Source organism: Cinclus cinclus, chromosome 16 (genome assembly GCF_963662255.1).
Source record: "Cinclus cinclus chromosome 16, bCinCin1.1, whole genome shotgun sequence".
NCBI lineage: Eukaryota > Metazoa > Chordata > Aves > Passeriformes > Cinclidae > Cinclus > Cinclus cinclus.
This window is the reverse complement of record NC_085061.1, coordinates 14272662-14294453: the sequence shown is the minus strand read 5'-3', so window position 1 is coordinate 14294453 and position 21792 is coordinate 14272662. Positions and strand designations below refer to the sequence as shown.

Below are 21792 nucleotides of genomic sequence, written 5' to 3'. Positions count from 1 at the left end.
GATTATCAAACTGTGAAAACAGCAGAGCTTCCTGTTCAATGGACCACGGTGTTACATCAACCATTTCCAAATGATCTCAGCATGCCAATTAACAGCCCCAGCCCAGGCCCGCCGATAACACAAACACGATTTACGATTTACGTCCCAATTAGAATTCTGCCCCCAGCACCCTCTGGGACAGGGGGCTGCTGTGGTGCCTTCCCCACCCACTCCCTCCCTAAGAAAGAGCTGAATAAGACAGTATCAGCTCACTCAGCTTTGAATAAAATTCACTCTTTTACTGTAGTGGAGTGGATGGTTTAATGGATTGATTCTTTTTTTTTTTTTTTTTTTTTGGAAGGCTGCATTTACCCCAGATTTTGTGCTGAAGCAGGAAGAATAGGCCATGATGTGCCAGCCTTTACTGCAACAGTAAAACATTTTTTACTGCAGTAACTTTTGTGGGTTTTCTATTTTGATTTTGCAAATAAAAATTCACTCTTTTCAGAAAAGCAATCTGAATTACTTTTACAAGCAATTCCCCCTTCTACCACTTTGCTTGGCAGAACAGCTTTCATCCCTAACTCATGTAAACCTTTGTGGGTTTTAAGATTTGAATCAAGTCAGGTTTGGAAATCAATCGTTCAGCTGACAATGCCACATCAACCTAAGAATAAACACAAGTTTTACATACACTGACAGGAGAAACTCCAGGCTTTGAATTGTCAGCTTATTTGAAGAATATACTTTCTGATTTTTTTTTTTCAAGTGTTCACACAGAGAACAGGACATGTGCCTCCCTGCTCCTGGCCAGCTCCCTGCCAGCAGCAATTGTGTCACACGAGCCCTGGGATCAGGCAGGAATGAGCATCTCCGAAAGCCCCACGTGCCCTGTCCTGCGCTCCTCTGTGCACGCGAGACAAAACACCACCTCACTTCACATAATTTCATCTTTATAAACCAGCAGAAGGCTATCACTGTCAAAAATGCGCAACAGGCACGCACACTGCTGCAGAAAAGTACGTACGGGCCTTTGGATATCAAATAATGTCACCAGGTACAAACTGAGCCAAGGCTGAGGAGAGAAATTCAAATGCACGCTTGGGCTGGCCTCTGTCAAAGTGAGAGAGGTGAGAGATTGTACGAATTTATCTGTTCCCCCCTCCTGGTTTTTGAGGGCTAAATATTGGAATGGTCTGCCCAGGGAGGTGGTGGAGTCGCCATCCCTGGATGTGCTCAGAAAAGGCTGGATGTGGCTCTTGGTGCCATGGTCTAGTTGAGGTGTTAGGGCATGGGCTGGACTGGATGATCTTGAAGGTCTCTTCCAACCTAGTGAAATCTGGCACCTTTTCCTCCCCTTTTTTTTTATTTTGTTTTTCCCCTGAGTGCTGATATGAGGAAGACACTGAATTTGAGTTCATAATCCAGTCCTGGCAGTGCGTGGCAGATCTGAACTCTGACATGGCTCTGTTCACCAGGTGTCCAATTCCTCTGCTCGCCCTGCTGGGCGCTCCTAACACCCCTGATGTAGAAGTGAGAGCCACTCCAGTGAATCCAGCTCCAACCACAGGATGGAACTGAGAACAGGCCACCAGGAGCAGTCCTGAATGGGAGAAAAATGAGACAGGCTGGTCCCACAGCAGCTGATCTGCAATCTGGGGGGCTCTGTCAGGACTGCTTTTCTTTTCTTCATTTGATTATCACCAAAAATTGGTCAGTGTGTGATGAGAGACCCTTTCTTGCTCCCTAAACACAAGAGCTACGTTCCTTTTATGCTTACATTTTGATTTGCTTTCGAAGAATTTCTGCTGAACAATGAAGCTCGACTCTGAACTTTATTAAGATGTTTTGGATTCAGCAATCAGTCTGACATTTACAAGAGCCCTGGCAAGAATAAGTACAAAGCAATACAAATAAAAAGAGACTGAAGGCATTGAATTTGCCTGAATTCTCTGGAGAACTAAAAAAGCAGGATGTATTTGGGTATCAGAGAAAACCTAATTCCCTACCAACCCAGGTCATAAATTTATAATTTTAAAATAAACTATCATAAATTAAAATATGCTTAAGCAAGTTCTTTTCATGGAGTTTGTGTGTTGTATCAATTTTTCTAATTGTTTTATTTCAATTATTTCAGGTAATTTTTGATTACTGCAGGAAGAAAATACTTGGAGGTACACTTTACACTGGAAATTGGGGTGGGATTCCAGTTAAGCCCCTGAACTCATCTTCTGCAATAAGTTCGACTTGACATTTTTTCTCTAATTTTGAATTTGTCTGATACCTTAGGTGAGAAATACACCAGTAATCTTCACTACATCTCTTAAGTATCATTATATAATTATCCCCATCCCTTAGACTATGTTGCAAAATAAAATACTTAGAACAAAATTATGCAATAATTACATTAAAAAATTAACAATTTTCAGTTCCTATGTATTAGAAATGTTTTAGGAATTCTTTTTTGTTCCCCCCCCTTATATTTATATTCAGGCAGAAATTACTTGACTGTTATGCTTTGGATTTATTATTTTGAATAGAGCACATTTAGATACTATGATGAAAAAATATTTATTGCCTTATCTGTGCTCCCATATTTTCTACTTCCAGAACAATGATAGAACTGCCACTACAGCAGCTCAAGTAGTTTTAAAAATTAACAACAGTATCACTATCTGTGACTTGGTAACTGAATCTGGAAAATAAAATGCATTTGATGGACTATTTTTGCCATTTGTACACACAGAATTAATTTGCTCACAGATTAATTTGAGTGTCAGTGTGATTTGACATAAGTCTACATCCAGCATGGGGAGGTTTTTCCATCAGTGGGTGCTGTACTTGTGGTAACTTATTGCTATACCCAGGCTCCTGCAACACTGCTCTATAAAGAAACAGAAGTGGAATGATTTGAATGAGGAAGGATGGAAAGAAAGATGTAAGGAAGGAATGTGGGTAAATTCCCCAGAGCAATTCATCAGCATTTTCCTCTCAATGTTTTATACATCTCTTGCTCAGACAAACAGAAAAAAAGCAGTGGGATCTGTCAGAGATCAGTTGGTGATTTTGACAGAGAAATCTTAATCAATTTTAGAAAGAAATCACACACATTTTGAATAAGAGATGATAAAATGGAAATGAACAGAAAATTAACTACAACTGAATTTTTAAATAAAGTGTGTATATCTGCAGTAAGGCTAATTTCCACAAAAAATTTACCCAGACAGCATCTAGAGAGTACAAAGCCATATATGCATGTGTGCACCTCCTCATAAAATAGCCAAATCACTTTTTCTCATGATCTCAGATGCAATGAAACACAAAGTGACTCTAAATGATGAGCATTGTTTGTTGGTTTTTTTCTATTAGCTATATATTTAATATTTCATATGAATGTTGAGAGTTAATTTTCCTCAATTTATATTTCCTATACTTCCTTTCACTCAAGGATCTCAGAGTATTTTGTAAACATAGGTTAATCAAGGTTCCAAACCTTCTCTAATATTGAGAATTAGACCTGCCTTATTAACTACAAATAGAAGTAGTAAAATTACATTAATCACACCCAGAGCTGCTGAATATAAAAAGTGTCAGTTCATTTTCCTCCACTAACATGCTACTGAGATTTAAACAGCGTTTATTCTGCCCACTGAGTAAAACTTTGACTGGGAGAACTAAAAATAAACAATCCACCTCCAGTTTGTGTTGGCTTAAATTGTGAACCTGGCCTGTGTGCAAGGTTTGGGGTATTTCTATACCGTGTTCCCAGAGGTAGCTGTTTCCCCCCAAAAAAAAACTCTTGATAAAATATCCAGGCACCATGTGCACCAATTCCAGCCAAATACAATCACCAGGATTGGTCTGGTACCTTTTTGAATGCACTGTTAACATCACAAATAAAGATGAGATCAAAAGACATTTCATCCCTATCTATCCAGATTTTTTGAAGGGGTGTCATGGAGTGTTCCAGAGCACAGAGCAGTGGAAAGAACACCCCACTGCTCCCCGGGGACCCTTCTGCCCTTGGCAAAGCCACTTCTCCTCTTGCTCTGTCTCCGAGTCACAGGAAATGGCACACCCTTCCGTTGGCAAAACACAAAGAATCCTTGGTTCCCACAAGGAAACCTTCAGTGCTACCCGCAAATCCTTGTTTTTCACATCAGAACAGTGCCTTTCACGGGACCTGATGGCTTCCAGGGACTTCCACCTGGGGTCAGGGGAATGTTGGTTAGATAATTACCTCTGCTTTTCCCTTAGAAAACAAATAAATCCTCCATCCCCAACTCCATCCTGGCTTTGAGCTACAGGTGATGGCAAGAGCTATTAGGAAATAGTCTCATTCCATCCCCCTGACCATAAAAATCTGCCTTATTGTTGTCCAGTAACTAAAAAAAATAAAAATAATAATAAAAAAGAATACATAAAATTAAGACCTATATTTGTATATTTTACCATGGATTTTCTCCAGCTGCAGTATCACAGATGCAGAATCTCGGGAAGTTTAGAAAATCTTGCTATTAGCAACAAGACTGACTAAGGACCATGGTTAAACCATTACCCAGGGGCTTCTGGAGCTGGTGGTCACAGGGTGTGGAACGTTCTCATTTTCTGAGCCTTCCCACATTTCAGGGGTGGATTGATGACTGACATATTCTGAAAACATTCTTAATGACAATGGTAATGAAAAAATGAACAGATTTAAGATAAAGCAGAGCTATTATTCTAACTGCATATTTCTGAGACTGTTACTATTTTTTACTTTGTTTTATGGAGTGTACTTTCTTATTTTCACAGGTGTCAATCTTCATCTAAGAACTTCTATATTTGCTGGCAGGCAACTTTAATTCTCTTTTAATGACTTTTTCTCTTAGTGAATCAATACTTAATTTTAAAAGGTCTTCCTTACTTCCTAATAATCTCCTTTATTTTTCCTACTCAAAGGCACATTTAAAAGGGAATTCAATAGCTCAGCTATTTCAGAAGGATTATTACATTCCATATAGAATTATATGAAATATAGAATATATTATATTACATCTAGAATCACAGCTGTTGATGTTTCACTTTAGACTGTACTTTCCATCTATTTTTATATTCTTAATCTCTTCTATTCCACTGGTTAGTATTGAGCAGCTCTGGATATTTGCTGTTCTTGGTTCACCCTGCAGTTTTTACCAATTTTGCTGTTTTGTGTCACACCCTCCCTCCCTTCCTCTGAATCTGTGTTTTTTCTCACCAAAGGCTCTGTTGACCCCATGTTATGCAAAGAATAGCAGAGTCCATCTATTGTTGTTTCTCTGTGTAATCAGAGCGGGATGAAACCCACTCTGATGTACCTATTAATGCATATTTTTGGTCTGACTCTTCACTATTGTGTGCTTCTTGTTTTGCTTTCTGTGGTATTTCTAAGTCTCCTTTCCCTCCAATCTACCATTAAACCCTACATTGTTTAAATGGTTTTTTTCTCCTTTTTTTTCACAGAGCATTTGTCATTTCACAAAGCTTCAGCTTTGCACTTAAAATGAAAAGCTGAGTGGAACTATGTCATAAACAATTGGGATTTAATAAATAACTTGGTCTGCTGCAAACTGCTGCACTTAGAACTAATACACTGTGAATTTTAAGGTTTCATTTGATTTATGCCAGTTCTTTCTATCTTTCTCTCTCTCCCTTGCAAATGCTTTTTATGCAAGATTGTGAAATGTGAAGAAAAATTATTTCTAAAATAAAAAGATTTGTATATTACAAAGAGACTAAATTTTCAGAAGTGTTTTAATTCTGTCATCTGCCATAAAGATAAACATTCTGTTGCATTAGGAGAACTAAGATATGCAATCAGAAATACCAGGCTGCAACTGAGTGAAACCAGTGTACCTTTTCCATTTCCTAATACACACAACTATTGCGGACAACAAAACTGAGGCTACGCTAGAAATTAGTAATTTATTCAGTATCTTTCTCACTGAAACCACCCTCCATTTGGAAACCAAATATTAAGGTCTGTGAGAGGGTGTGAGGCCACTTAAAAATAATATTGTCAGTCACCAGTGAGATATTCCTGGCTTTCAGCAGCAGTGGCTTCCAAACCTACAAACTGCTCCAGTAACATTTAGCTCCCAACCTAAGCCCCCCTGAGAAAGAGGTCTTGTTGCCCTGCATATTTCTGGCTTGGTAAACTGAGCAAAATGGATGTCAAACTCTTTGGATGGTTTGAAGGAATGTAAAAATTGCAAACTACACTTGAAGAAATCCCAAACTGTGACATGTGTCCTATACAGCCCAAGAAGTGGGCAGCATCATGTTTGGTGTTTTATTTGGCTTGAGCAAACCTTTAGCCAGTGGATGATTCTTGTGCCGTAAAAAATATCTTACTGATAACATCACTGAGTACAGAAGTACATAGGGAGAGGACTTTAACCCTTGCTAATTTATTTTAAATATGTTTTTAAGATGCACAAATGAATTTTCAGATAAAGATCAGTCTTTCCACCTCCATCTGAAAAACAAAACCTACCTAATCCATAAATTAAGCATGTTATTTATATAAAACTTAGAACAAAATCTGTCCCCTTGGGAATAGTCCTGGAAGATTGCTGATAATGAACACAAGGGATGTTTCCTAGCATTGCCTATTTAATTTTTAATAATCATACAAATTTCAACTTATCTGTCTCATTTTATCTCAACTGAAACAGTACAAGTAGGTTATAGAAAGTTGTCTGGTGAAATAAAGATGATACTTGCAACTTAGAACCAGATTGCCTTATTAAAAGAGTAACAGAAAAAGAATTGCTTACTACCAGTGAAATATTTTACATCTACACATTAGGTATAAGAATTTTAGAGGAGTGAAATATAGCCTCAATCCCCTGAAACCTCTTGAATACTCAGACATATGGAGCCTCTTTGCACATGTTCAAGATAAAAAAGTTGGCAAGAAAAAAAAATAATGTATGAAAAATTGAAAAAAGTAGCAAAAAAAAGAAGTAAAAATATTATTCAAGATGAAATTGGTGAACAATTAGGTGTATAGATAATGATGGATCCAGGACTAAGATTCTTTCCTAACAAGTTATCCACTTGTATTTTGAGCAATCTTTACTCATCTCCTTTAAACTGAAATGAGTGGATTTTAGAAGTGCAATTTTTGGAAGTCTACTCAGATTACAGACAATGCCTTGCCATATCTTAAACTTACTATGCCATTCAGCTCTACTCTCACCATGATACCTGCACATCCCCAGTGCTGGCTGGATTTGGGAAACCTGTATCTCTCCATGAAGTACTTTCATGCTTCAAGTATTAATAATATTCAGCTTGCCTTAAGTTTTTTTTTAAAGAGCTTGTGGGGATTTGCAAAAGAATGTTCCTGCTTTCTTTCCAATTTGAACTTAAATTATGAAGGGAGATGCCCCTCCATACACACACACACATTTTTCACATCTTTTTGCATTCATTCAGCCTTTGATTGAAGAGTTAATTCAGCTCCACTGAACAATGATAGATGTAATGAACAGAAAGGTCTTCCAATGTGAGAGATATTCTTCTCAATTCTTTCTGACAGGCAAGGGATGGTAAATAGACAAAACAGAGTCAAGCTAGGCAGCAAACTTGTAAAAAGAATGACTCTGGTAATGTACAAGGACAGCATGCACATCAATGAATACTTACATAAATGTCTGCACCATAAAATCCATCCTGGTATACAACACTGCAAGGATGCACACACAAAGAAAAACATCCATATTAGTGCATTTCCACATGCAAATGCCACCAACCCCTGCACAGCTGAGGTTAGTCTCTCACAAGAACAGAGGGGAGGGGGAAGGAAGGCACTCTTCACATTGGTTAAGGAGGTTGGCAGCAATTATCAGAAGTGAACCTGAACCAAATACATCATCTTATCAAGTATGCCAAATGCTTAGTCAAAGGAAGGCAAAGCATGGCAGGATTGGAAAAGACTTTTGATAAAGTTTGGGGGCTTTTTCCTTCCCCTGTTTTTAGTTTTAAGAAACCACATATTGACAGTGTTTTTTCTTTCCTATAAAAATTTCAGTGGGCCAATCCTACATCCAGTTCCAATACCTTTTCAAAAAGCTAACTCCTGAAGCACTGCTTTCTTGTCCTGCCATTATGCTGACCCTCTGAAATAAAAGGTTACTTCTCATTACTTAGATGGCAAATGAAACAGTCTAAGCTGAAATGGTGAGAGGAGTGGGTGAAAGAATTTCACTGGTGGTGTTCCTCCCACAGGGTCAAATCTCAATATTCAGTCTATGCAGAGGTGAGAGAACCCATAGATACTGCACTGCTGGCTCAACGCACTTTACCAATAGTGACAAATGGTCTATTGAGAATTGCAGGGTGCTGTTCTTATTAAAAAAAAAATACTAACTTTTCCTACTTGAGCATTTTACAGCTTTGGAAAACATGCCAGTGGGCATGAGCTCCCCTGTTTTGGTTGGTTGGATACATTACTACTTCTCTCAAAAAAATGTGGTAAGGTTGCTGTTCACCCAGGGATGGTCTCATTTCAGCTAAGATCAATCATTAGTGTAAACAGCGAAAGATTCTAAACCCTTCAGGATAAATGACACAGTATGACAAAGACAACTTAAATGATTACACTAAACAAAACTGGAACTGCACAACAGTGGCCTAACAGTTACACCCGCTAGGTCATTCCTGCAATTTTACATCTATTTGGCAGTTCTGCAACTTGAAATGTGTATTTCCAACATCAACCCAAGCTGTTTCAAGAGCTAAATATGAGTACTAATAAAACAATAGGGTTGGTTTTTTTTGCAACAATATTTTCAATGTAGGAATATTATCATCTAGGAATAACAGTCATTACCAGGTTTCCAGCCTAAGCCATTTTGCAATTCCAACAAGAATTTTCATGTCAGAAATATAACTGATCTATCGAGGTCAATGACCAAACCCCACAGGGCTGAGCTGGTATGTGTCTAAGTCAGAATCACTTGAGAAAAATCATAAATATGCATACATGCACACAGCAACATGTATAAAACCACACTGGTGATAAAAATTTACTATGGAATAATAACAGGTGAAAACTCAGCTCCACTTAAATCAGAGTGTCTGCCATTTGTTGCGGTAGGGTCAGACCTTTACTCATATATTTTTCTATTCATTATGTCTGCAGAGCAAAATATGCTCTACACTGGAAGCTTTCAGAGATCTTGTTACTTACACTGCAGTGTACCTTCATTTTGCTTTTGGTTTGGATACTCTGATTATTTTAAAACACTCCATGTTTTTCTTTCCTGTTTGCACATAAGAAATAAAGCATTCCACACAACTGCGAGGTAGGAGCACACAATCACGGACAGCATGGAAGGACTTGGATGAGATGACACACAAAGAATACTGAGTTTACTGGAGATGAGGGTCCCACAGCCCCAGCCCTCAGCTCCTCACATCCCTGGGCCAGTCCTGCTGGAGGTGGGGGAGAGCTGGGGGAAGGTGGTTTATGTCCTACCTCTGTTTATAACCATCTAACTGCACCTCAGTAGGAAATTTAATTCATTTTTCAAGTCAAGTCTGTTTTGCCCACGATTGCAATTGGCACAAAATGCTCCTGTCTTTATCCCAACCCAAGAGCTTTTCCATCCTTCTTTCTCCCCCTGCACTCTTGAGAGGGGGAAGGAGAGCACAGCTGAGTGAGGGTCTGGCAGCCAGCCGAGGCCAACCCATCACTGTACATTCAAACATCCTACTCTCAATTACTATTAAACATTGCTATTCAGAAAATCATGCTTTTGAAAAAGCATGTGCCAGGAAGGGAAAGATTTTTTTTCTTCGTCCTCTTGGTGATCTGTGGATATACAGCCAAGATGAATAGGGGCTGATAAATTTTTCATTCCTAAGTGCAACTGGTTCTAATCTTGGACAGGTTCATTCATCCACCCCAGTCTTCCTTCCAGTCACGTACAGACAGAACCTTATTTTGAGTTCTAAATGAAACCACTTCATAAATACTATGCTGAAAAAATGTACCCATCACTAAAATGAGACATATATGCATAACTCCATCATTAGACATGGCAAATAGTAAGATGAAGTGACAGAATCAGGTAAATGAATATAACAGTCCCAAGCAGGACTCGCACTACAAAAAAAAAAATCCCAGCTGATTTTATCTTAGTTCCTACCATCTTACATTATAACAGTGATATGAAATAAAAACCCTTCTGCTCCTCCTGAAGTTTGAGGAAAAGTAAATCCTCACATTTCCACAGATTTTTCAGAGAATATTTACTCTATTCAGAATTCTTGTCACTTGTTGATTCATGATTGAATCTTAACAGTAGAGTCAAATGTATTTCTAACAGCACCCTTCATCAGAAATACAAAATGTAAACCACCAAGAACTAAGTTTTGCTTTTCCTTCCTTTAGTATAAAAATTTCCAAGGAATTTTCTTTGGGATTTTTTTTTTTGTTTTGCTTTGTTAATTTGGTTTTATTTGTTTGGTTTATCACCCCTTTTTCTGTCTCTGAGGCTCTAGGCAGAAAACAAAGGGGATGTTTCGAGCCTGGGAAGAGACTGCAGGCATCACACAGGGACTCATCTCATGACAGCTCCTTTTACACTTTATATTAAAAAAAATTATCCTGGTAGACAGGTAGGTCTTACACTCCTTGTGAAACAACACAGGGTTTTAAAATAGCTACATTACTCAAATCTCAATTATTTCACCTGAGGAATGGATATGTTAATGCACTTCCTGGAGGCATTAAGAAGAATGAATTTGGGGGATTTATTCAGTTGTATTTTATTATTGTATTGTGTTAAGGAAAACTCAGAGAAGTGAGAAATCCTAATTTAATAAGAAAATGTGCATCTAAATAACATCATATGTGACAATCATTTCCTGAAATTATTTTATTTAAATAGGAAACTTTCCTCATCAGGTATTGTATATCTGACTCTCATGAGTTTAGCTCCTTTATTTAAGTCTCTGTGTCCTATAATAATTTTTTGTAACTATATTAACAGAAACTCTTTACTAGCTTACATTCCACCTTTACAATATTCTGGGAGAACTACATCTATCTTCATTATCATTCTTCTGTCCTCGTCTTTCGAAAGGATTGAGTTGAATAATCTATCAATGACATAAAAAGACAGTCCTTGATTGCACAACCCTTAGCTGAGAATCTCCCCAGCAGCTGAGGACCAGGGCTCTCAGCCACACACGTCCTTCCCAGGGCAGCACACCCGACCCGAGGCTCATCCAGAGTGCTGGATTCAAAGGAACAAATGGAATTATACCCCTGATTCTGTTGCCTTAAGTTTTAGCTTTTCTATTTTCCAGATCCTGTGCTGCTTCAGGGTATAACTCTAAACTCCATCTAGAGTATTAGTAAGCTGTCTTCACATTTTGGTCAGACAAAACAATCCTTCCAGTCCTGAGAACCAAGGGCACCATCACAGCCTCAGGCCCTGAAAAGCATAAACAAAGGTGAATGGGGGGAAGCAAACCTGGGGAATACGACTTCATTAGCTGAAGCTATAATTGGACAATTAACCTCTGATATGTGAACAGACCAAACTTATATCTGTATGAAAAACTCATGGCCCTCCTCCATCTTGGGTGTAGCCTCTGCAAGGCTCCTGCACTGCCCAAGGTGTATCTGTTAAAGGCCTTTAACAAATATCTACTTTATTCTTTCGCCTCTGTCTAGCCTCTGTTCTAGGTAGCCATTCTCAGCATCAATTCCCTTGGCACAGCAATGGTCACAGCTCACCATTACCTCTCTAGCACAAGTACAAGGAAGCAGCTGAGGAACAGCAGTTCCCTGTTTTCTGATTGCTGGGAGGGTCACCCTCACTGTCCTACACTGTCCAGCTCCTGGTCTGGAAATTACCTTTAATGTGAGTGAAACCTTTATCTAACACCTCCATGAGATACAAATGAAAGAAGAGGTTGCAGCTACAGCCTTATTTAAACCAAAGACAGAATTAAAGCTACACTTTCCCATACTCTAACAACAGAGTTTTAAGTGCTGCAAACACAGAACTGATACTATTGTACAAGGCAGTTTCAACTTTTTAGAATGCTCTCTAATTCCAGTTTCTTGCCTTTCCAGTTTCAACAATTTCTGCCATGGACAAGTTCCATTATCTGCTTTGTGATATTGACTGAGGGCATTGCTGCAGAGAACAAAGCTGACAGACATTAATCAATATATGCTGGCAAAAAACCATTTTTTTGCTCCAACAATTACCATATACATAGAGTCCAAAGTAAGAGGAAGTTTACATGAGCCCAAGGACCTATAGTGGGAAAAACCCATAACAACCAGAGTAGATGTAGTAGCTCATACTAATCTTCTTAAATTTAGAATTCAGAATAAGGTTGGAAAATAAAACTGTATTTTCATTTTGAGTCAGTTAGCAAGTAGCACTTGAGAGTGTTTATTTTAACAAGAAGAACAGTTTCTGAATAGTCTCTGTTATTTCTCCTCCACACTCCCCACAAATTTGCAATTCTATTTAGGGTTGGGTTAAGGTTGTTTGTTTTGGGTTTTTTTAACTGTTCTTTTCAAAGAGAAAAGAGCATATTGCTCTTCCCTGCTTAACCAGAAAAGACAGCAGAGGAGGAGATAGAGACTGAAAGCTATTTCTCTGTTAGCCTCATCAGAACTGAAAGGAGCAGAGAGGAAATGTGAAGACAAAGTCATCACACACTAAACTTGCAAAGAATTTAAAGCAAAGGATGCTGAAACAGAAAGGCTTCTCATTAGTTTCACTACTCCTGCTATCTACTACTGCTCTACTACCAGGTATACCATGACTGGGTTTTCTTGACAACAGATTAAAGGTTCCTTGTTTGCCTCTCCTGCTGCACCATTTTGAGGTTAAGTTCCCCATGCAGTGCAGACTTTCAAACTCCAAATTTCAGCACTCAGTATTCTCACAGAAACCAAGCTTTACTGCCCATTTCAGTGTCAGGGGGGTTTATGATACATGCATTAATTATATGTAGTTATAAATAAGCTGCAGTACTCATATTTCAAGGCAGCAGAGATCATGGCACACATGCTGAAAGGGAAGTACTTTCCAAGAGCTAATAAACAAGATGCTATCTCAAGGAATTGTGAAATGTCTCACTCAGAAATGAAGGATCCATTAATTGCTGGGGTTGTGCCACGCATCTCATGAACAGTAATTCCATTTTTAAGTGACACATTTTAAAGCACATGTGCTGTTCTTCAATTTATAAGAAAATAATGGCCTTAAATATGGTTATACCCAGCAATTTCCCTGGGACCTAGCAAAGCCTGTCTGCTGCTCCCCAGTAAGTGGGGGGCAGAGCAGAAGGAACCATCATAGCTCATCCTGCCTTATGACCACAAGACCTAAAGGTAGGTCAAGATCTAAGGTTAATGAAAGAAAAGAAAATAAAAGAAGGTAACTGCAATCTTCAGCTTTATATTTTGCAACAACACGTAGGCTCTTTCATGAAAGGAAATATTTTTCTAACTAAACACTAATGCATTTTAATGTAAATTTATTATCAAAATATGTGTCATTATAGTAAATGTGTTTTGTTGTTTTTTGTTTTTAATGACTGAAAATATGTAAGTATGAAACTGTTTGCTTGGCTGCAAGACTGGGCTCCTTCCTTGAGTGAAAAATAAGAAATTTCTACCAAATTAATTTCAAAGCAGCATTCAAAACTTAATCCATTTTTCTTATCAACAAATGATATTCCAAGTTGTCTGCTTCTTTCTCTAAGCTGATTCGTTCTCTGTGATCTCTTTGTTGTCTCAGTAATTTTCCTTTACTTCTATTCATGTTGTGACCAAAAACTACATTCTCATAATTTATTTCCATTGATTAAGGATTTTTTTTTTTAATGATGGAAATTCCTTATTGTTTCTTTGATGGGTCACAGGATAGAATAGGTGAGCAGAGAACAAATAATCACACAGAAATTCCACGTTACATGCTTGTATCAGTGAAGACACCAACATGAGATCTAATATGCCAGGCCAAGGAAATTATGGGAAAATAAAGCTTTATTACCCCAGCTGTGGATCAGTGCAATAGAGATATGCATAACTTCATATTTTATATGACATAAGATATGTACTGACCCATGGATTACAAAATGGGCAATTCAGAAAGCAGGGCCTTATTGGAAAGCACAGGTGAATGGAGAGAATTAAATATCTGAACTAATACCTACACGATTTAAGACAGGGCTTAGTAATTGAAAACTTTTGCAGTGTCAGATTATGTTTTGTGGCAAGGCGAGCCCTAGATTAGCAAGGGTTCCTCTCAGACAGCTGGAAGCCATCAGAACAAGGTGATGATGGGACCTGTGACCAGCGCAATTCACAGCTCCCTCTGAAGCCAGATTTGGCATGAGCATGCAGGGAATGAGCTTCAGCCAGGCTGTCAAACCACCCTGCAGAGGTGTGTGGGTGCTGAGCTCATCTCCTGGAAACCAGTTGAGCTGCAGCACTGCTGGACTTGGTTGCAAAACCTCTGCATTAACTTAGGACAGGACTTCCCTGTGCTTACACATCTAACTTACTGCTAAAGATGCTGGCAATCAGCATTGGAATTACCTGAGGATATACATGTGCTGCACTTGGAAATGGAGTTCTTGCTACCAAGTTACTGAAATAATTATAATAATGTGTATACCACACGTGTATACACATGGAGCACCCACGTGTGGCCTGTTAAATTAAGGCAAATTTAAATTACTTACTAGTCAGAAAGTATTTACTCTTTTTGGAAATACTAACAAAAACTATTGTCCAATTCAAAAACTCACACAACTGATCACTATTTTTGTATATACCTTCATGACTTTGTATATAACTAAGGTGTGATGTTAATGACATCGTGAAACTGAGCAGCCCACCTTGCTATCTCGCTACATACTGCACTCTACGTTCAAATTGTAGAATTTGTTTCTAAACAAGGTAGAGACGGAGAGTCCACTTTCTTTAGATGCAGTATGCATTTGGTAGCTGATGAATTCTGATTAAAATCTGAATGCTGGCATTCGGAACTTGTTTCCATCCTTGCCATGTACAAATGCCTGGACTGACTCTAACTGAGAGTATGGCAACAGAAGAATAACTTTGGTGGATGCCATCCTTGCCCAAAGCTAATTCAGGCAAACTTCAGAAAAGTGTCTTCCTCCAGTAGTGGTAATACTGTTTTGCTTAATAAACTACACAAAACACTCAAATCAACAGAATTCTCTTTTACAAAACAACCTGATTCTGTGGCACCATTTTTACATTCATTTTTAGAACATCTTATTTCTTTGAGATAATAACTGCCCAATGTGATGGAATGGTCAAACTGCCTGTATAAGTATATCCTTGAAAACTCAGCCCGAAGGTTGACTGATGAGGTTAGCAAATTTGTCCAGAAAAAGATGCTCCTTTTGGCTTAAGGGAAGTGGGGTTTATTGAGAAACTGTGGGAACTGGTGCAGGGCACCCATCACCTACTGGAATGGAGCAGGCAGACAGGGGTTGTGATGGCAGCTCCTGCACAGGGGAACATCCCCAGTGGGAGCCAAGGAGCTGCTGAACAGGATTTCAGTGAGGGCAGGAAGAGAGAGAGAGAGAGAGAGAGAGAGAGAGAGAGAGAGAGAGGGAATGAATCACCTTCTCTCACTGCCCGTGCCAACCCTCCCTGACCCCTTCCCAGAAAGATCCACTGGCTCTACAGAGAGGTAGTGGCAAATCAAGTGTTTAGGACAAAATACTACTCCAGCCTAGGACCTGCTAAGTTTTCTGATTTTCCAGATTTCCCAATTTCTTAAGAGCTGAAAATCTTTTGCTAATGCTATCAGGGTTTTTAAGTATCACATGCAGCATACAAAGCCTTTCTGTGTCAGCCTTTGCAGAGCTTTTTTCTTTGCCCCAAAAATATACTTAAAACCCAAACAATCTTCTGAAATAAAGAAGATTATAAAGTTCCTAGAAATTAATAGTATTAATTCCTCTTCTTGGTTCCTTTGTTTACTGCTTGGTTTTAGTCAACACAGGTCACTGACAGCAAAATTTTAAGGTATCATTTAAGCAAACCTACACAGAGCCCATGGTCCTGAGTGGATCACTCCACATTTCTATCATGACAAAGATGGTAGCTAGAAACACTAAGCAAACTGCAATAAAAAATAATGTATAAAAAGCCAAATATAGCCCTAAGCCTTCAGGTGCAGAAACAACTTTCAGCAGGCGATTTGAAGAAAAAGAAGTTAACTCGATCCAACCTCCTTAATAACCAGATGTTTGCAATCATCAAAAATATACCTTTAGCCGAAACAATCTCCCTGTTCCAGAGCTTTCCGTTTGTGGGAGCATTTACATAACAATATGTGACATCTGAAATGCTTAAGGCCACCAAGCATGGCAGTACAAATTACAGTCATTTTTCAAGCCGCTGTGCGAGGCGCCGGTGCCGGGCAGGCACGACCCGCGTGCAGCAGGGCTGGGAACAGTGCCCAGGCTCCTGGGATCCATGCTGAACCGGAGGTGAGGGAAGCAGAGCTCCTTACCCGCCGTAGGCTGGGATGGGAGGAGGGGGAGCTGCTGCTCGGAAGGTGTTGTACACCGTGCGACCTCGGCCTCGTAGGTGGGCACCTCTGTACGCGGCAGCGGCGGTCGCAGCAGGGTAGGGAAATCCTGGCACTGCAGAGGGAAAAGAAAAACAGGGCTTAGTGTGCACTGTCCGCATTCTGGAACAAGCAGTGGGGCTGTGATGGTGTAAAAGCTTGCCTGTAGCTGGACGAGGGAGTCGCCAAAGTGTTTTAACTCATTTTTTCACACGAATCTCCGTGTGCAAAGAGCAGGCGGCAAACTGGGAATTTGGATGGCAGCGTCGTATCGGGCTCTGAGGGTCTCAGAAAGCACTATTAAGAACAGTGTTGACTGGTTCAGCCAACACTACTACTAGGAGACTCCCGAGGTCCAAGTTCAGGCTCAACTTTACAATGTCAGAAACATTTGCATCATATTATTGCATCTGTCTTCTAAAGTCAGCCCTGTTTTGAGTGGCAATGAGACATTAGACACTTAGGTACCTCAAGTCATCTAAATCATCCTGTGATTTTGCAATTGAACAGAGCTTTGCTTTTGTTCAAGAGTTGGATTACTAACCAGCTCCTAACTGCAATTTTTCCTCTCTTTTCCTGTACCTTTCAGTCCTTCAAAGGCAAGAGCTGTATGCCTTAGGAATACCTCTGAATCCACATAATATTCAGACCAAACAGAAATAACTTAGTCATATAACAAAGAAATTGACTCATTTTTATATTGTCATTGGATCTGTGAACATTAATTACCATTCCATGTGAGACTTAAAAGATTTTAAACAGAAATTGAACAGTAATACAGTATTACAGGCTTTCCTTTTGTAAAACTTTTCTCTTGATAACTTTTTAATTGAAAAAAGTAATAAAACCCCAAACCAACAAACAAAATTTCCCACTTTGCTTTCTCTGCCAGGTTTTAAGCAGTGCTTCATTACTTCATTTCTCCTTTGTACATATACTGTGTGTCGATGTCAGTACAGGTATTTCTTGAATGAATTCATCAGTGAGACAGATAAAATCAAATCCAGCTCAAATACAGTTGGCAGTCAGGTTACATCAGAAGTACTTCATTGTGTGTATTTTTTTTTTCCAGTATGCAAATAAAGAAATAAACAAACATTGCTTAGCAAAACCCGATTAAAAAGCAAGCAAATGGAAGTACTGATGTATAACTTTTTAAAAATATGAAATATGAATTGATTTCAATCCTTATTTAGCATCAAATTTTCAAAGAAGCCTTGAATTTTAAAAAAAAAAGAAAATTAAAAATTTCAAAACTTTTAGGCCTTTCTGGCAGAACATGTGAAGGCAAATACTGTAATTATGATGACTTCGCTATTGTTGCCTTACTGCTGTGGCTTTGGGCCATTGTTAGGTCCTTCTCTCTGACAGAAAAGGTTGCACAGTAATTCTGCAAAGATTTACATGCCTGTGATACAACATAAAGCAATCTTATGGCAATGCAAATAAATTAGATCTGTCTTACAAAGTGCAAATACCATATTTTATGAGGAATATAAACAGAATGTGTCAAAATCAGAAAGACGAACTTGCAGAACTCGATTTCCTGTTGATAACTTTGCAAGCAACTGCATTTAAGAAGTCTTAAAGGAATTCTCCTGGAAAACATCTTTTTTTTTTTTTTAAGGAAAAACGATATATACATCACCAACAAGATTGAGTATTGACCAGTGTAACTAGAGTAGTGACAGAAGTATGACCTGCTGCTGGAATAATGTAACTTCTGTCTTTTCTTCTTCCAAGTACACAACCTTGTATAAAAATTAATACAATGTGCAGGGGGAAATGCAAAAGATAGATTTACATAATGTTCAACGATCTACAGACCTGCATACACCCCCCAGTCTTATGGCTTTTCTTTATTTATCCAGCTTTTGCTCATTGCCAAGTACAAGTATTGGACTGGATGGAGAACTGATCTAATCCAGTGCAGTTATCTTTGTGTAAGAGTGATGCTCAGCTGCAGTCTGCCTGCCTTAGAAAAATGCCTCCTTTCCAAGTAATAGGCATTTCTAGAAATAAGTTTCTCCAATAAATTGTTACTCTGTGTTTTTTTTTTTTTTAAAAATCAGCTAACTAAATAAAAAGAAACAAACCTAACAAACCAGTGCTCATTTGCCTAAGCAAATGGGTGGAAATGGATTTGAGAGAACAGCCGGAAAAATTGATATCTGAAATGGTGGAAATACTAAATGATAATCTGTAGCCTTTACAGACACTCTTAAATTGTCAAAATAAAGAGAAATTGCACTGACCTAAATGGAAATTATACACACACACACAAAAAAAAAAAAAAAAAATCAGTCAGACAACCTTAAAATTCCTTCACTTGCATCTGTAGTTTTCTAAATACTGACAGAAAACACACTTTCACAATAAGAACAGAAGGGACAGAGAAAATCCAGCTAACTCAGAAACAGCCTAAGCTCCAGCAATGTAAGTTATGTAACACTATTGTGGGCTTGCAAGATATGGTCTGGAAAGTCCTGCCCAGAGATCTGTTCCAGTAATTAGTTCTTCGTAATGAACATCTACGATTGGTAATATCTACAGCAGTTGTTCTTTTAGCAATAAATTAAAACCAACTGGAATTGCTGGAAGAAATTGAGGAAATGCCTCTGTGAAAGAATGAACTGACAGTGTGGTTTGCGAACATTTTTTCCTTTGAATTGTACCATTCAACCCAGCTTTCACACAGACATATTAAGATACATATTTTGCAACAATCATTTATCCTAAATTCTCTTTATTCTTCATGGACATCACACCTTGGAAGGAATTACAAGGAAGGTCACTGACCTCAAATCTTTGATAGTGAGTGCTTTCCACAAAGAAATGTCACTGGAAAAGCAGAATGCCCCATCAATGAATGGGTCAAAAAAAACTTTTTTTTTTAATTACATTTCTATGAGAAAGAAAGTTTTCTCTTAACAAAAGAGGAGAAAAAAGAAGAAAACAGATAGCAGGCAGAGTCACTTAGTCCATAAGAGTTTACCAAATTCAAAACCTGTAAGGGAGGCTTAGTAATCATGGGAGATGTTAAGACAAAAGAGTGATTTTTTTTTTTTTATCATTTTCAAAGGATCTGCAACTCAAAGGATGAGTTTTAATGAGAAGCCTGAATTATTGTAATTGTTTTGCTATGCTTGCCTTGGATTGCTCTCATAATAAAGCCACAGAGCACAAAATATCTAAAGTAAAGCAAAGCACTAAAAAATGTAAGATGCAATTAGTGGAAGGCAGAGCACTGATGTGCAGTTCTGTCAGGAAGAGGATCAGACATTATGGAAACTAAACATGGGACTAAGAGTGGCATTGCAAGGCCTCGCAATCAAGTGAGGTCTAGCATTTGAGTTTATTCATCCATCCCAAAAACTGATTTGATCTGAAAATCAAAGTATCTGAAAACACACTTTCTATTGTCAGGTAGCAATATTAGAGATTGAGATTAGAGGTAAAGTAATCAACAGGTCCTGTAGCCCTGGATTTGAGTTCAGAAAAAATGCTCCTTCAGCCCAGCTGAGAAATCAGATTGGTAGGATTGTGTAATAACCACAGAATTTATTTTGCTACCAACTTTTTAATATCCTCACCCCAAAATAACCAGCAGAAGTGACAGCATTAGAACACAACTGAAGAATAGACTTCATAAAAATAATTTTATGAAAAGGGCTGTCCCACCAGGAAGCATTAAATGCTATTAACCAGTCCCAAAAGTAATGAAGATAGTAGCCAGGAGGGGTAGAGGTTTTAATGACTTCCAGTTTGTAGGTCAACCTTCCTTAGTACCTCAGTGCCAGGCTGCTGAAGCTCAGTCACTGAAAATGTTATTATAATGGGGTTGAAAATGTGTTTGACTCTCAGCAGGGAAGCATCTGAGCCCACTTCTAAGCAAAAGTAGCTTAAATTCATCAAAGTAATTTGATGACTGGAATTCTTCTGATCTGTGACTGAGAAAAGGCAGATTTCTCCAAATGCACGTTGATGCTAGGAGGTGATAACATGCGGTTGTAAAAAGAAAGACTTTTCTAAGGACAATATATAATTAAACATCAAGCCATAGAAAACAATTCACATTTTTATCTAATGGCCCCATCCATTCTATAGATATTCATTTGGCTATTCAAATATGAATGAGACTACAACCACAAAACTCAGCTCCTACAGTCACTTGGCAATTTTAATTTTTCAAGTTAAAAAAATTAGAGTATAAATAATATGCTATGGAAATCCTTGGCTTTGCTTAATATAATTATCCAAAATCATACAAATCATCTACTACAACCTAAATGAAACCATTTTAAGAACATTATGCTGGTAAAATTTCTTCTTTAAACTTGTTTGCTCTATTTTTATACTTAGGGGGATATAATTTTTAAATGTATTGTTACAATGACTATTGTCTACAAAGTTTTGTCTTCTTACACTTTGTAAACAAACATGGAATCACTGTTAGGGTACCTCCTTCAGTGAAATTCAGTTCAGATCTCAAACATGAAATATGGCCAGCAAACTGCCACATTAGGCAAATAAGGCCTTTGGAATTGACAGGATTCATGTTGGCATATCAGCAAAAATTTAGATAACTAATGATTTTACAGAAAAAGCAAATATGAGCATAAGGAAGAAAAACCTAATCTTTGATTTCACAGATGAAATTTAATCAGATCTTAATTTTTCCCAGAAGATGTAATATAAGCATTTGTTTTACTAATTTTTTATTAAATGAACATGACAGGGAGGTGCACTTTGTAGGCACTATATCTCAACACAGGCCTGGGAAAACAAAGACTGAAGGAACAATGAAAAGCTTGAGTTCCCAAACAGAGGAATATAACCTGGCAAAAAATACTTAAGGGTTATACACTGCATATTAAAGTTTTAAAGCTTTGGGATAGATGAAAGAGCAGCAGATGCAAAAGACAACAGGGGGCAGATTTTGTAACAAAGCCATAAAAATATACAGCCACTTTAATGGGCAATTATTCTTCACATTTGTGCTGCGGTTTGAATTTGTATGAGGGTGCCATATGCCCCAAGAAAGGTGTGCCATCAAAATGGATGAGCAGATCTACCTCTCATCACTCCTAATCTCTCCTCCTCCGCACAGAGTAGCAGGTCATCTGCCAGCAAGAGTTTGCAAATGTTTTATGGTGAAGAATTTTAATGTTACATCGTGTTTGAATCGGTT

At 38.3% G+C, this 21792-nt stretch overlaps 1 protein-coding gene across 10 annotated transcripts in view; it reads right to left on the bottom strand.

Annotated features, from left to right (window-relative positions):
• The window catches only part of RBFOX1 (RNA binding fox-1 homolog 1), a 1143703-nt gene that overhangs the window by 29045 nt on the left and 1092866 nt on the right, over nucleotides 1-21792 (bottom strand). For 7 of the 10 annotated variants that reach the window (XM_062503892.1, XM_062503893.1, XM_062503896.1 and 4 more), the window contains 2 exons: nucleotides 16545-16677; nucleotides 7651-7690 (listed from right to left, as the gene is read on the bottom strand). In XM_062503892.1, coding sequence (XP_062359876.1) covers nucleotides 7651-7690; nucleotides 16545-16677 — 173 coding nt within the window. Of the gene's footprint in view, nucleotides 1-2820; nucleotides 2864-7650; nucleotides 7691-16544; nucleotides 16678-21792 lie in introns of all 10 variants that reach the window. The other 3 variants (XM_062503894.1, XM_062503900.1, XM_062503901.1) reach the window with 1 other exon arrangement.